General features: G+C 53.7%; 3 protein-coding genes across 3 annotated transcripts; 2 read left to right on the top strand and 1 right to left on the bottom strand.

Annotated features, from left to right (window-relative positions):
• Positions 1 to 1,337: 1,337 nt before the first annotated feature.
• On the top strand, positions 1,338 to 3,854 carry CTAM01_00058 (uncharacterized protein; the record flags this gene model as incomplete). Its single annotated transcript, XM_060516112.1, has 6 exons — positions 1,338 to 1,493; positions 1,596 to 1,997; positions 2,058 to 2,313; positions 2,366 to 2,560; positions 2,614 to 2,814; positions 2,914 to 3,854. The coding sequence occupies 6 exons, from the start codon at positions 1,338 to 1,340 to the stop codon at positions 3,852 to 3,854; spliced, it is 2,151 nt and encodes a 716-aa protein (XP_060388738.1).
• A 1,057-nt stretch (positions 3,855 to 4,911) lies between these two features.
• On the top strand, positions 4,912 to 5,481 carry CTAM01_00057 (cupin; the record flags this gene model as incomplete). The annotated part of the gene is made up of 1 exon (XM_060516111.1): positions 4,912 to 5,481. One exon carries the CDS (start codon positions 4,912 to 4,914, stop codon positions 5,479 to 5,481), a length of 570 nt encoding a protein of 189 aa, XP_060388737.1.
• Positions 5,482 to 6,079: 598 nt separating this feature from the next.
• On the bottom strand, positions 6,080 to 10,355 carry CTAM01_00056 (ABC transporter transmembrane region; the record flags this gene model as incomplete). The annotated part of the gene is made up of 6 exons (XM_060516110.1): positions 6,080 to 6,106; positions 6,168 to 8,384; positions 8,441 to 9,167; positions 9,223 to 9,317; positions 9,375 to 10,033; positions 10,088 to 10,355. The coding sequence occupies 6 exons, from the start codon at positions 10,353 to 10,355 to the stop codon at positions 6,080 to 6,082; spliced, it is 3,993 nt and encodes a 1,330-aa protein (XP_060388736.1).
• Between the last annotated feature and the right edge of the window lie 1,736 nt (positions 10,356 to 12,091).

Genomic DNA, 12,091 nt, shown 5'->3' with positions numbered 1-12,091 from the left:
TTGGTCAGATTGATATTCCCAATGAGTTGAGTTCAACTCATCCTATGTTTTGCCGTATTCGTAACATGAGCAGCTACAGAGTGCGATGGACAGGTAGGAATTGGATCATATTTGGCACTGGACCTGGAACACACAAATACCCGGTACTATATGCGGCAGATGCATCAGTTACAGAGGCACATATGCTATGACTTTGATTCAATGTCGCTTGGATGTATCCCCCCAATATAGACATATTGGTGTAGGAAGTTGTGGTAAACTACAAGTCACAGTAGCAGCAGCAGCGGCAAGAAGAAAGCCAACGGACCCGCCCCCACCTGAGCCGATCTTTTGCTCGCTCCCCCCCCCCCCCTCCTTGACCGGAAACACTCCCCGACACATCCTTACCGAGAAAGTCTGTCTGTACGACAAACCATTCGGTTTCCAGTTCGACGCTGAAAATGTTTATTACAACCTTTGAATAACGACCGTTGTCACATTCCCCTTGCAAGTTCCCGTGAATGGGCGGAGGGGGGACTACTCGAAGGAGGCTTACCGCTGAGACCTTTGTGCATAAGCTCAGCTGTTCGATTCGTCTCAAGTACTTTCAAAAGAGTTTGTTCGGGACGATTGTTTTCTGCTTCTCTCATGACAGATGGACAAAGCTGTGAGGAACAGGGTTACTAGGTGATCGCATAGTATGGATGATGAGGCTAAACGACGTCCCGCGTATAACACGTCCCCTCCCCCGCCATGGTTCCGGCCTTCCGCCCGTCGGCAGAAAATGCGGGGGAGAATGATGGGGAGGAGCAATCTGCCCAGCCAGTGGTCACCTTTTTCGGTATGGCTTTCGTTCTGATGAGGAAGGGGGCATGATGGCCTACACTAGTTCCCACCAATTCTTGCCCTGTGAGAGCTCGGCGATTGCAAAAAGTCCGGGGTTGCGTTGGCAGCTTCGATGGTGGTTGCAATGGAGACAAGGGAGGGAGGGGCCGAGCTGTCGAAGCCCAGCAGACCGAACGATCGACGCGGTGGCGTAGCGTCGAAGTCCGGGGCGGGAAGCGTTTGAGATGACGGGGAGTGTAAGTCGTACGGTCTTATTCGTTCCCCCGTCAAACATCGGTTATATCTCGTCTCTTTTTTTCTCATAACGCATGGTTGCGGCCCTTTTTTCTTCACATCTCGGCGCTTCGGTCTCTCACTTTCCCATCCACATTACTCGCAGCTCTGACATTCCCCTTAAACAATTCCTCGTCCACAAACAACTGCGAGAGTCAAGTAAAGGTCTTTGTTTCACAATCTGACCACAGAACAACGCACCCTCTTTTCCCTTCTGCACACACGTCCAGTTTGGCACCATGTTGGTCAACGGAGAGGCTCAGCGCCCTAATGGCGTGTACTCGAGTCCCATGGTCCACGAATATCCCCGGCCTCTCAAGATTGCCATTGTAGGCGCCGGCATTGGTGGTTTAAGCACAGCCATCGCACTACGCCGGCAAGGTCACCAAGTTGACGTAAGATGCCCCCTCCCCCCCCCCCCCCAAACCCGTAGCCTCATCACACTCGCCCCATTGCCCCATTCGTGCTGCCCATCGTACTCACGCTTTCAACCGTAGCTTTACGAACAGTCGAGACTCGCCAACGAGACCGGTGCCGCCGTACATCTGGCCCCTAACTCCAACGGTCTCCTGCGGAGATGGGGCATCTACGCCGAGACGTTCGGCGCCAACCCTTCACACCACTTCAAGGAGAGGGACCTGAACAACCAAGGCGGCTTCGACGTCGACATTACAAAGTCCCAGGGTCAATGGCAGCACCCTTGGCAGCTCGTCCACCGCGCCTACCTCCACAACGAGATCCGCAACGTCGCCACGGCTGAGGACGGAGGGGTCACCACGCCTGCCAAGCTTCATGTCGCGTCCAAGGTTGTCGGCGCGGATCCCGAGAAGGGCGAGTTGTCGCTTGAAGACGGGACGACTGTTCAGGCAGATGTCATTCTTGGTGCCGATGGTATTTACGTACGTCAACGAAGGAGCAGAGGTGTAGTACAGCTGGCGATACTGACATTCTCCAAATAGTCCAAGGTCAGGAGATTTGTGACCGGCACCGACTACAAGCTGTTCCGCTCCGGCAAGGCGGCGTTCCGCTTCCTCATCCCCCGCGCCGCCGCCCTCGAGGACCCCGTCACTGCGCCTTTGGTCGACAGGGAGAACTCACTGGGAATTTGGTTTGGTACGGACAGGCGTATTGTGATTTACCCGTGCAACAATAACCAGCTCCTCAACTTTGTTTGCATTCACCCGGATACCGAGTCTCAGGCAAACGCAAGCGACGGTAAGTCTCTTTCACCCCCCATCGTACAGCAACAAGACTGATGAAGCATTAGAATGGAACAAGAAGGGCTCCATCGAACAACTACTCAAGGTTTACAAGGACTTTGATCCTGCTGTGTTGCAGCTGATAAAGAAGGTTAATCCCGATGAAGTCAACGTATGGCAGTTGTTGGATATGGAGGCTATGCCGACGTGGGTGAATGGCAAGCTCGCCCTTTTGGGTGACGCCGCGCACCCTTTTACACCTCGTAAGTCTCGTCTTACCGAGACGATCCACCTCAAGATACTAACAGAGCCGTAGATCAGGGGCAAGGCGCAGGCCAGGCTATGGAAGACGGAGCAGCGTTAGCAGTCGTTCTACCCAAGGGCACATCGCCCGACGAAGTCCCTGAGCGTTTACGTCTGTACGAAAAGATCCGCATGGAGCGCGCGCACAAGATCCAAGAGTTCTCTCGTCAAGCCGGCAAGGATAGAATACCAGGCCAACCACCCGCCATCAAAAGTTCGTGAAAGCCCCCCCCCCCCCCTCTCTCTCTCTCTCACACACACACACACACACACATACACCCGCTGGCAAATCAACTAACACGACGAAAAACAGTGATGAACTACACAAACTACAACTTTGGCCACGACGAGCACGACCACGCGACAAAGATCTTCAACAAGTACCTCTGGTCCAAGAAGCAGGACATGTACTGGCGCATGCCCATCGGCTTCGGTCCCTTCCCGGGTCCCCGACAAGACTTCTTCGGCCGCCGGCAGCCGTCCGAGCTCGAGCGCACCTTCAAGACAATGTCAATCAAGTTCCTCACGTCGCGCACGCTACTCGAGACCATCCTCCCCACGGACTCGTTCCGCTTCAAGGAACCGGGCACCGTCTGCGCCGCCTCGCTCTCCGTCACCCAGCTCAACAACATGTCCTGGCTCGGCGGCGGCGGCTACAACCATCTGGGTCTGTACATCCACGGCATCGAGTACGTCAAGCGCGACAGCACCGCCATCAGCGGCACCCACCTGTCTGTCTTGTTCGAGTCCCTGACGGATCCCATCGTATCGGGCCGCGAGGAGCTCGGCATGCCGAAGCTGTTCTGCGACATTGACCTCGAGCACCACGCCACGGCAGCGCGCGTCCGTGCCTCGTGGCGGGGCGCCACCTTTGCCGACATCTCGCTCAAGAACCTGCGCCGCGACGAGCCCGAGACGGAGCACGGCACCATCGGCGGCGAGGCGGACTACGGGATCCTGACGTACCGGTATATCCCCTCGGTCGGGCAGCCGGGCAAGGCCGACGCCGAGTACGCGTGCGTGGTGCCGCACGAGGAGGAGGCCAAGGACGTCCCCGCCACGGTGCACGCCGTGTCTAGGGCGTCTGCGGCGGACGTCTCGGTCAAGATGGATGGTCATGATTGGGAGAAGCTGCCGACGCTGCATCACGTTGCCAAGTTCCTGGCTGAGATGCCCATCTATGAGGTTGTGGGTGCCAAAGTCGTTGAGGGGACGGGCGTGCCGAATGTTTCTGCGGCTCGGAGGATAGAGTAGGGCAGTTTCGGAAGTCTAGGAGCAAGGGGAAGAGATTGTCATATCATCAGATCTCATGATGGAGGCATTGTGTATACTTTTTTCTCGTAGTGGCATCCAGGCTTTGGGCCTGGTGAATACCCAACATTGTACTTTGATAACCAAAACCCATAACATATTTGGACATGTCCAAGATGAAGACGCTGACCATGCGCATCTTTCTGCAATCCCGCTTTCAAAAGATTATACAGTATCCTTCTTCCTATCAACCTTGTGAAGTTGAATTATTCCACCTCATCTTCCCTCAGCCCCCTCCCCAAATATACCCGGCTCTTACAGTCGTCCGTGAGCCCGAACCCAAGATCTCAGATCAACGATGCATAGGAACCTTCAAGATCATGTGCAGAGAACAAACCTTCTACCCCAGCTTTCTGGTGGCCTTGTTTCTACCTCAGATGCATAGCCGTACAAAACCAACACTTGTGAAGAGATTACAGTTTCATAGCGCCCGCCGTAGCTCCTCCCACACCCGTCCCCGCACAACCCACCTCCTCTCGACGTCCCGGCCCCACCTCCACTTTCCGCCCACTCGCTCCGGCATGGCAGATGGGTGCGAGAAGCTGGCAAAGCTCAAAGCCCGTACGACGCCGGAATGCCGACACGGCAACTACTTTCAAACATGGTGGTCGAGGAGGGGGAGAGGGGGTGGGATGGCGCGGGGAAAGGGAATGATCAACGGGATGTTACAGAAGTCTACTTTGCAGCTGTTCATTTGTAAGCTCAATGGGTTGCTTTTATTTCGAGGGGAGTAGAAGACCGCCCATCCTTCTCCTTGAAAGCTTGCTCGTCTCAACTTTCTTTCGTCACACAGCTCTCCCCTCGACTTCGGCATGGACTATTTATACTTTTGACGTCTTTCAACAAACGTAGTAACTGCACCTACATCACACATAAACAGCTAGACACCGCGACCTCCCATCCATCATCAACCTCGTACAAAACCACACTGAACAAGACAAACAACTGCACACACAGACACACACACACACACACACACACACACACACATCACGCAACAATGGCCTCCCACACCTCACCCACCGACCTCCGCCGCCCCCACCGCTTCATAACAGACCACGACCCCTCCACGGGCAAAGCAATCTTCAACACCACCATCGCCCCCGAAATCCCGCAACAGACCGTCGGCGGCGGCGCCAAGTTCTACCTCGGCTACACCACAGAACAGACCCCCGTCCCCCTCGCCCAGAACGCAGACGTGACCGCCTACGCCCGGCGCCTGTCGGACCCGCCCGGCATCGTGATCCCCGGCGGCAGCGTCGTGCGCATCGTCGACATGGCGCCCGGGTCGCTGAGCCCCATGCACCGGACCGTCAGCCTCGATTACGGGGTGGTGCTCGAGGGCGAGATCGACCTGGTGCTGGACTCGGGCGAGACGAGGAGGATGCGGAGGGGGGACGTGAGCGTGCAGAGGGGCACGATGCACGCGTGGAAGAACGTGAGCGAGACGGAGTGGGGGCGGATGTTGTATGTGCTGCAGGAGGCGGAGCCGCTTGAGGTTGGCGGGGAGGTGTTGAAGGAGGATTATGGGGTTGGCATGGGGGATGTGAAGCCTTCTTCTTCCAAGTGAGAGAGAGAGTTTGAGGGCCTTGGGGATTTTGCATCGAGACGCTCTACTGCGTCTGTGAATAAAGAGGCATTTTGATACAAGGTATTCTTTGCAGTATAGCAGGCTCATCGTGCCGTTGGACATCATGGAGAGCTTAGGGCTCCGAATAGAAAGGAGGTCCTGAGACTAACTCACCAAGGCGTGGTTAGCTCCTGAAAAGCCACCCGAATCATCACACCATTTGGCATTTCCTATAATCATTGATGGTCCTAGAGAATGTTTGATTGCAGACAGATGCCGCTCCGTCAATGAGGAAATATCAGAGTCTGTCTCATCCTGTAAAGCATCAGGCACCACCGGATCACACCTACAATATTCATGATAGTCATCTATTAGGGAGATGACACCGAGCATGTGCTGATGCCGTCAGGTGGGAAGACAACGCATGTTGGGTTCCATGTATTACGGATCTTGGAGTGTAGTTCTCTAGTAATGTACATCATGCTCTGCAAAGAAGAGAAAAACTCCATCCTTCTAGCTTTTAAAGCTATTCTACCTATCATGTAACACTCATACTCCTCCATTCTGCACATCGAGGAGCCATATATCCACCAACGATCTATCTATCGAGTGCTTGGCTGTGACACTACGCAAAATAAGTCAGTAAATCTTCTGTCTCTCTGTTGCTTGGGAGTGGTGGAACTTACCATGTGCCAATACACACCCTTCTTCTTCAACAGTTCATTATGGCTGCCCTTCTCCAACAACTTGCCTTCACCCAGAACAAAAATGACGTCGGCATTTTGCACCGTCGCGAGACGATGCGCGACGACAACCATGGTCCGCCCCTTTCCTGCCCTCTCAAAGGCGGCCTGGACCAGCTTCTCCGACTCGGAGTCGAGGGAACTCGTCGCCTCGTCGAGCAGAAGAATATTGGGGTTCCTGATGAGGGCGCGCGCAATCGCCACGCGCTGCTTCTGTCCACCCGACAGGGAGACGCCCTTGCTGCCGATGTCGGTATTGTACCCCTCGGGCAGAGACGCGATGAATTCGTGGATCGAGGCGTCGCGGCAGACCTGATGCAGCTGCTCGTCCGTCACGGTGCCATCCTCAACTCCCAAGAGGATGTTCTCCCGGAGGGTGCCCTGGAAGAGCGTGGCCTCCTGGGCGACCAGGGAGAGCTGCTTGCGGTACTCGTAGACGTTGATGTCGTTGATGTTTTTACCGTTGCAGAGAATGGCGCCCTTTTGCACGTCGTAGAAGCGCTCCATGAGGGAGACGATGCTCGTCTTGCCGCAGCCGGAGGCGCCTACGAGGGCGGCAAACTGGCCCTTTTCAATGGTCAGGTTGAGGCCCTTGAAGACGGAGACGTCGCGGGTCGGGTACTTGAAGTGCACGTCGCGCAGCTCGATCTGGACACCGCCCTCCGTGTCGGGGATCGTCTCAGTCGCGGGGATGAGGTCCTGGTTCCGGGACTCGCGCATGTTGATGATGCGGTTCGAGGCGCCCGTGACCTGGGCTGCATTGGGACCGAAGCTGAGACCCTGTCCGGCGGCTTCCGCGCCTTGGATCACGGCCATGAAGCAGACGAAGAAACCCTGAGCTTGGTACTCTCCGGACGCCAGGAGTCGACTACCGTACCAGAAGATGAGAGCCTGACAAGCCATGGAAACCGAGTCTGAGAAACCAAATACTGCACTCGTCCACCGAGCTTTCTTGAAGGCATGGCTGACGTGGCCCTTGAGCAGGTTCTCATACCGTAAGCAAGTCATGTCCTCTAGTGTTAAGGCCGAGACTGTTCTGAAAGCCCCAATGGACTCGGCGGCGAATTTGGAGCTCTCGGCAAAGACTGCGGCGTTCATCTTGTCGAACTCGATCTCGTACTTGAAGCGGAGGTATCCCGATATGAGACCAATAGGCATCGTGACGCAGAGAGCGACCAGTGCCAGTTTCCAACCGAAAGCAAACGCAATAGAGATGGCACCAATGACGTTGAAGATTGCCGTGTAGACCATGGCCATATTGAGACCCAGGAGCTCCTCCAACTGCTTAGGATCTCCAGCCACACGAGCTGTAAGACTGCCGTGAGCGTTCTCTTCTTCATCGTAGAATGAGGTCTTCTGGAATAGAATAGCCTCGAAATACTGCTGCCTGTAGACTGCGCAGATAATAGCCGCCAGATGTGTTGCCACAAATCCCATGAAAAAGTACGACAGACCAATACCGATAGCAAGCATCGCCCACATGAGAGACCAGAAGTTGCTGTCGCTTCGGATCTTGTCGGGTGAGTTCAGGGGGTTGAATACTACGATGACTTTGGCAAAGAGGTATGCCTGCAATGGGGTTCCAGCCGCAGCACATGCCGCGAAGACGACGGTGAGGATGCAGAGATACCAACGGCTCCGCTGCTCGTACAGCAACCGACCGAAACTTTGAAAAAGGTTGCGATTCACAGCCTCGGACTTTTGGCGTGTACCACTGGCCTCGGACATTACAGCGCTCTTCTCTCGACCAAGATACTCGCCGAGGTCTTCCTCCTTCGGGTTATCGTCATCGCTGGCTTCCGTTTGGTCTCCGAGGGATAGTTGCTGGGCATGGACCAGCCCGTAGTAAACACCCTCATCATCCTCCAGGAGGCTCTCGTGGGTGCCTCGTTCAACAACCTTGCCCTTCTTCAGAACAATAATTCGATCGGCCTTCTTGATGGTAGAAAGTCGATGGGCAATAGTGATTGTCGTGCGGTTCTGGGAGACCTTGTCGAGAGCAGCTTGAACGATTCTCTCGCCGCGGACATCAATGGCGCTGGTGGCTTCGTCCAGGATCACGATCTTTGGCTTTCTGACAATGCTTCGGGCAATGGCAATGCGCTGACGCTGTCCGCCAGAAAGCTTTGCGCCACTGTCGCCGACAAAAGTGTCATAACCCTAGAGGCTCACGATTAGTACGCATTCGCAGAAGCAAGGCAAGGCGATGTACTTACGTCCGGCAGGCGATCGATGAATTCGTCGGCGAATGATTCTTGGCAAGCTTCCTTGACAAGAGCTCTCTTCTTATCCTCGGATTCGTCTTCCCACTGTGAGCCAATCAATCCGTAGGCAACATTCTTGAAAATCGTATCGTTGAAAAGGAAAGGCTCTTGTTGAACAAGACCAATTTGTGATCGCCACCATTTGAGATCGATGTCGTCGAGGGCATGGCCAGAAGTAGAAACGGAGCCTTTAAGCTCTACGGAGGGTCCGGTTTCCTCGGGCTCTGGCTTTTCCTCATCGTCAGAGTCATCCGCTCCGTTCTTCTTGCTTTTCTTCTTCTTTTTCTTCTGGGCTTCCTTCACCTTGTCCTTCTCGATCGTCTTGGCGATGATGTACTGGTCTTGCAGGGTATACCATCTTTCAATCAGGCCTACAATTGTGCTCTTGCCGGATCCCGAGGGGCCAACAATAGCCGTGACCTTGCCCGCCTCGATAGTCAGGTCCAGATCGTCAAGAACTTTGACGTGGGGCCGGCTGGGATACGCAAAGGTGACTCCCTTAAATTCGATGTTCTGGTTGGCGGATACTTCAGGCTCCTTCAGCTCCCCTGTCTTTGGACGAGGAGCGTCAATAACAGTCAAGAATTCGCATGCCGCGACCATTGCCTTGCTGATGGCGAGCAAAGGAGTGCTGATACGCTCGAGGGACATGACAGTAAGCATGACTGACATGAGGACACTATCTCGTAGGTTAGGTCGTGATTCAAGGGTCCTTATGGCTCAGCGTTTCTTACATGATGACTTCGCCGACATTGTCAACTCTCCCGTCAACCCATGAGTGTGTGCCGTACCAGAATGCAAGTCCGAAAGTACCGAAGAGAGCGAAGAACTACGGTGGATTAGAACAAATTGCCATTCCAGACCAAGGAAGAGAGTGTGAGCTTACAATCATGCCGAACTGGAGAGCCATCAAAGGCGCCGTAGCTTGGCCCTTCTGACGAGCAACGTTGACCCAGCGAGCATACCGAGCAGCGATGCGTTCTTCAGCGCCACAGGCAGCAACCATACGAATGCTTGAGAACGCCTCGCTAGCAACAGCAGAAGCTTTGCCTTCCGCCCGGGTCACTTGACTGTGGCCCTTGATGATAAAAGGCAACAGAACACCCAAGACCAGGAGGATGAAGAGAATCACCGACGCCGTCACAAGCGTCAAGGACCAATTGTAAGTGAAAGCCACAATGATGGCAGTCCAAATTGTGCCATTGAACTCGAGGAAGACGCCGAGCTTTTCCGAAATACCAATCTGGAGCGTATTCGCGGTCGATGTGATGGTGCCGGCAGCGGCTCCAGCTGGCATCGAATCGAGTACGTGGATAGTCTGGCCGAAAAGGCGTTGGAGATAGTGCAAACGAATTGCAGAAGACAGCCGAATGCCAATCATCCTAAACGCGAACTTGTTGACATAGTTGAGGGCGAAGCGAGCCAGAAAGAGGATGAAGAGGTAGAGGGCTTGTTTGTCGGCAATCCTCTTGAAATCGTCTGGAGATACTGAGCCGTCTCCTGAAGTGAACCCGTTGAACTGGTTGACGAGTTGGCCGAAGATGACTGCGCATGTAAGTCAGATGGTCAGTCATTACGAACAAGGTTGTATTTCCTTACTGTTCATCAATGGCAATGTGGTACCGGCGGCGATGGAGGCGATGCCAGCCGCAAAGTAGGCGAAAATGTCCCATTTCGTGGCGTACGTGAACACGCGCAGGTAGTCCTTGAAAGTAGGTTCCCGTTCGGGCTTGATCTTGGTTTCGGGAGTAGGCGCATCGTCCTTGCTTGAAGTTGAATGTACCGCATCCTTTTTGTCGTCGAGGACGCCTGTTGCCACTGGAGGCAGGGCGTCTGACGGCACCGTACCCGTCTCGATGTTATGCATGCTGAAGCGTTTGTCTTTCGAGAATCGGACTCAAGAAGACATAGTTAGTCGGTCGTCGGAGAGATGAAATAATGAAAGAAGCCTGCATCCAATGATGGTTCGGCTCGGCAATGGGAAAGAAGATGTAAAAAACCCAACCAAAATGTTTTTCGTGTCTCATGAACATGAAGAGGAAAGGGTAGGAGTCGAGCAGACCGGGTTGGTCCTAAACGTGTTTATACATCTGTACTCGAGAGAGAATACACGTAGCCAAAAGGGAGTGATGGAAGCCTCAAGAGGGGACGACTTAACGTCGAACCCCAAAAAGAAGCGGATTCCTAGTCTATTACATCTTGTCGTAAAAAATGGCCTTCTATCCAGGCGTGGACTTTTACGAGACGTGCAGCAGCGCCCTCAAAGCAACCTTGACCCGACTCCTAGTATTACGGTACGTAGGGGTGGGGGACTCCAAGTTCAACGGACGGTAGGTGGGTCAGCATAGGCCCACTTCGGATGGATAATCATCCCGCTTAGGAATGGTGGGAGCTGGAGCACGAGCCATCGTCTGCCCTACCACCAACATCCTACGAGTCTAATTGAGGTACCTGTTTGTGAGGTCCTGTTTGGGGGAAATGGAAGTGTCTAGGCAGCCTGGCTGCTTGCATTTTCTGACATGTTCAGGTGACGGAGCCAAGGCTTGCTCTCTTGCTACAAATCAAAACGGGTGGACACCACGACAGAAGGGTCAGAAGACTTCGTGGTACTGTGACCATGTTGAACATTGGATGAACTTAGGACGATGTCGGCTGGCATTTTGGCATTTGGGTCACAAAAAACAAACCTCCCGGCTCCCGTTTCTAACGGACCGCTGAGATACCGAATACGCGGATCAATTCTTGCTGGGTACCTATCAACCAACGAGGCCGTTCTGATTGCGAAGATCAAACCTACAGCAATAAGCGTATCCAAGTGTGTCTTGCAATCAAGCCAGTCCGCAGCCAATGAGAGTCCGCGTCGTAAAGGGCCAAAAGGGGGTTAGCGTACCTTGTTTACGGCGCTGGGCGTTGTTCTCATCGTTTGTCAATGTCGTCCCACTTTTTAGCGCCGGGCAACTGTTTTACGATATTTACGGGCCGTGCATCTTCACACATCACCATGCCATCGAAACTTGGCCATTCGCATTTCATTTTTTCTACTTCAGCGTGGCTGACAACAGGGGCATTATCAATATGGTAGCTTACTATCGACAGATAATTCGTTTGCGGTAACTTCCAGTAGATTGATTAATTGAACAGGTAGCGCTTTGCTTACGCCACAACCTTTCGTCATCCCAGACACTTCCTACACATATTCTTCATCTTCATACCTTTGCGGAGTTTCTGCCTGCTGCTGCCTGCCAGAAACCAAACTCCGACTGTCGGGACATTGGGTTTTCGCCAAATTTCATGGGACTGCGCTGGTACTACAGTCCGCTGAAGCTTTCTCTCACTTGTAGGTAGGGGGCTGCTCAGTGACAATCTGGCCAGTCCCTTGTCATGTCACTGCGAAATGGGTCATCATCGGATTCGGACTCTATGTAGGAACCCGACAACAGCTAAATTGTGCTTCCGCGGCACTTCTCCGCAAAACCGAAGTGACGAGAAAATATTGGTCCGGAAGACTATCTAGCTTTCTGTTTCGATCACGTGGACAGGACTAACTGCTTAAGATTCAAGATAGACTTGAAACTTGCAATATTGAGGCTTGTCGACTGTTAC

Source organism: Colletotrichum tamarilloi (assembly GCF_030869305.1).
Source record: "Colletotrichum tamarilloi strain Tom-12 chromosome Unknown Scaffold_1.1, whole genome shotgun sequence".
Classification (NCBI taxonomy): domain Eukaryota; kingdom Fungi; phylum Ascomycota; class Sordariomycetes; order Glomerellales; family Glomerellaceae; genus Colletotrichum; species Colletotrichum tamarilloi.
The sequence above is the reverse complement of the archived record's forward strand: the minus strand, read 5'-3'. Positions and strand labels throughout refer to the sequence as shown.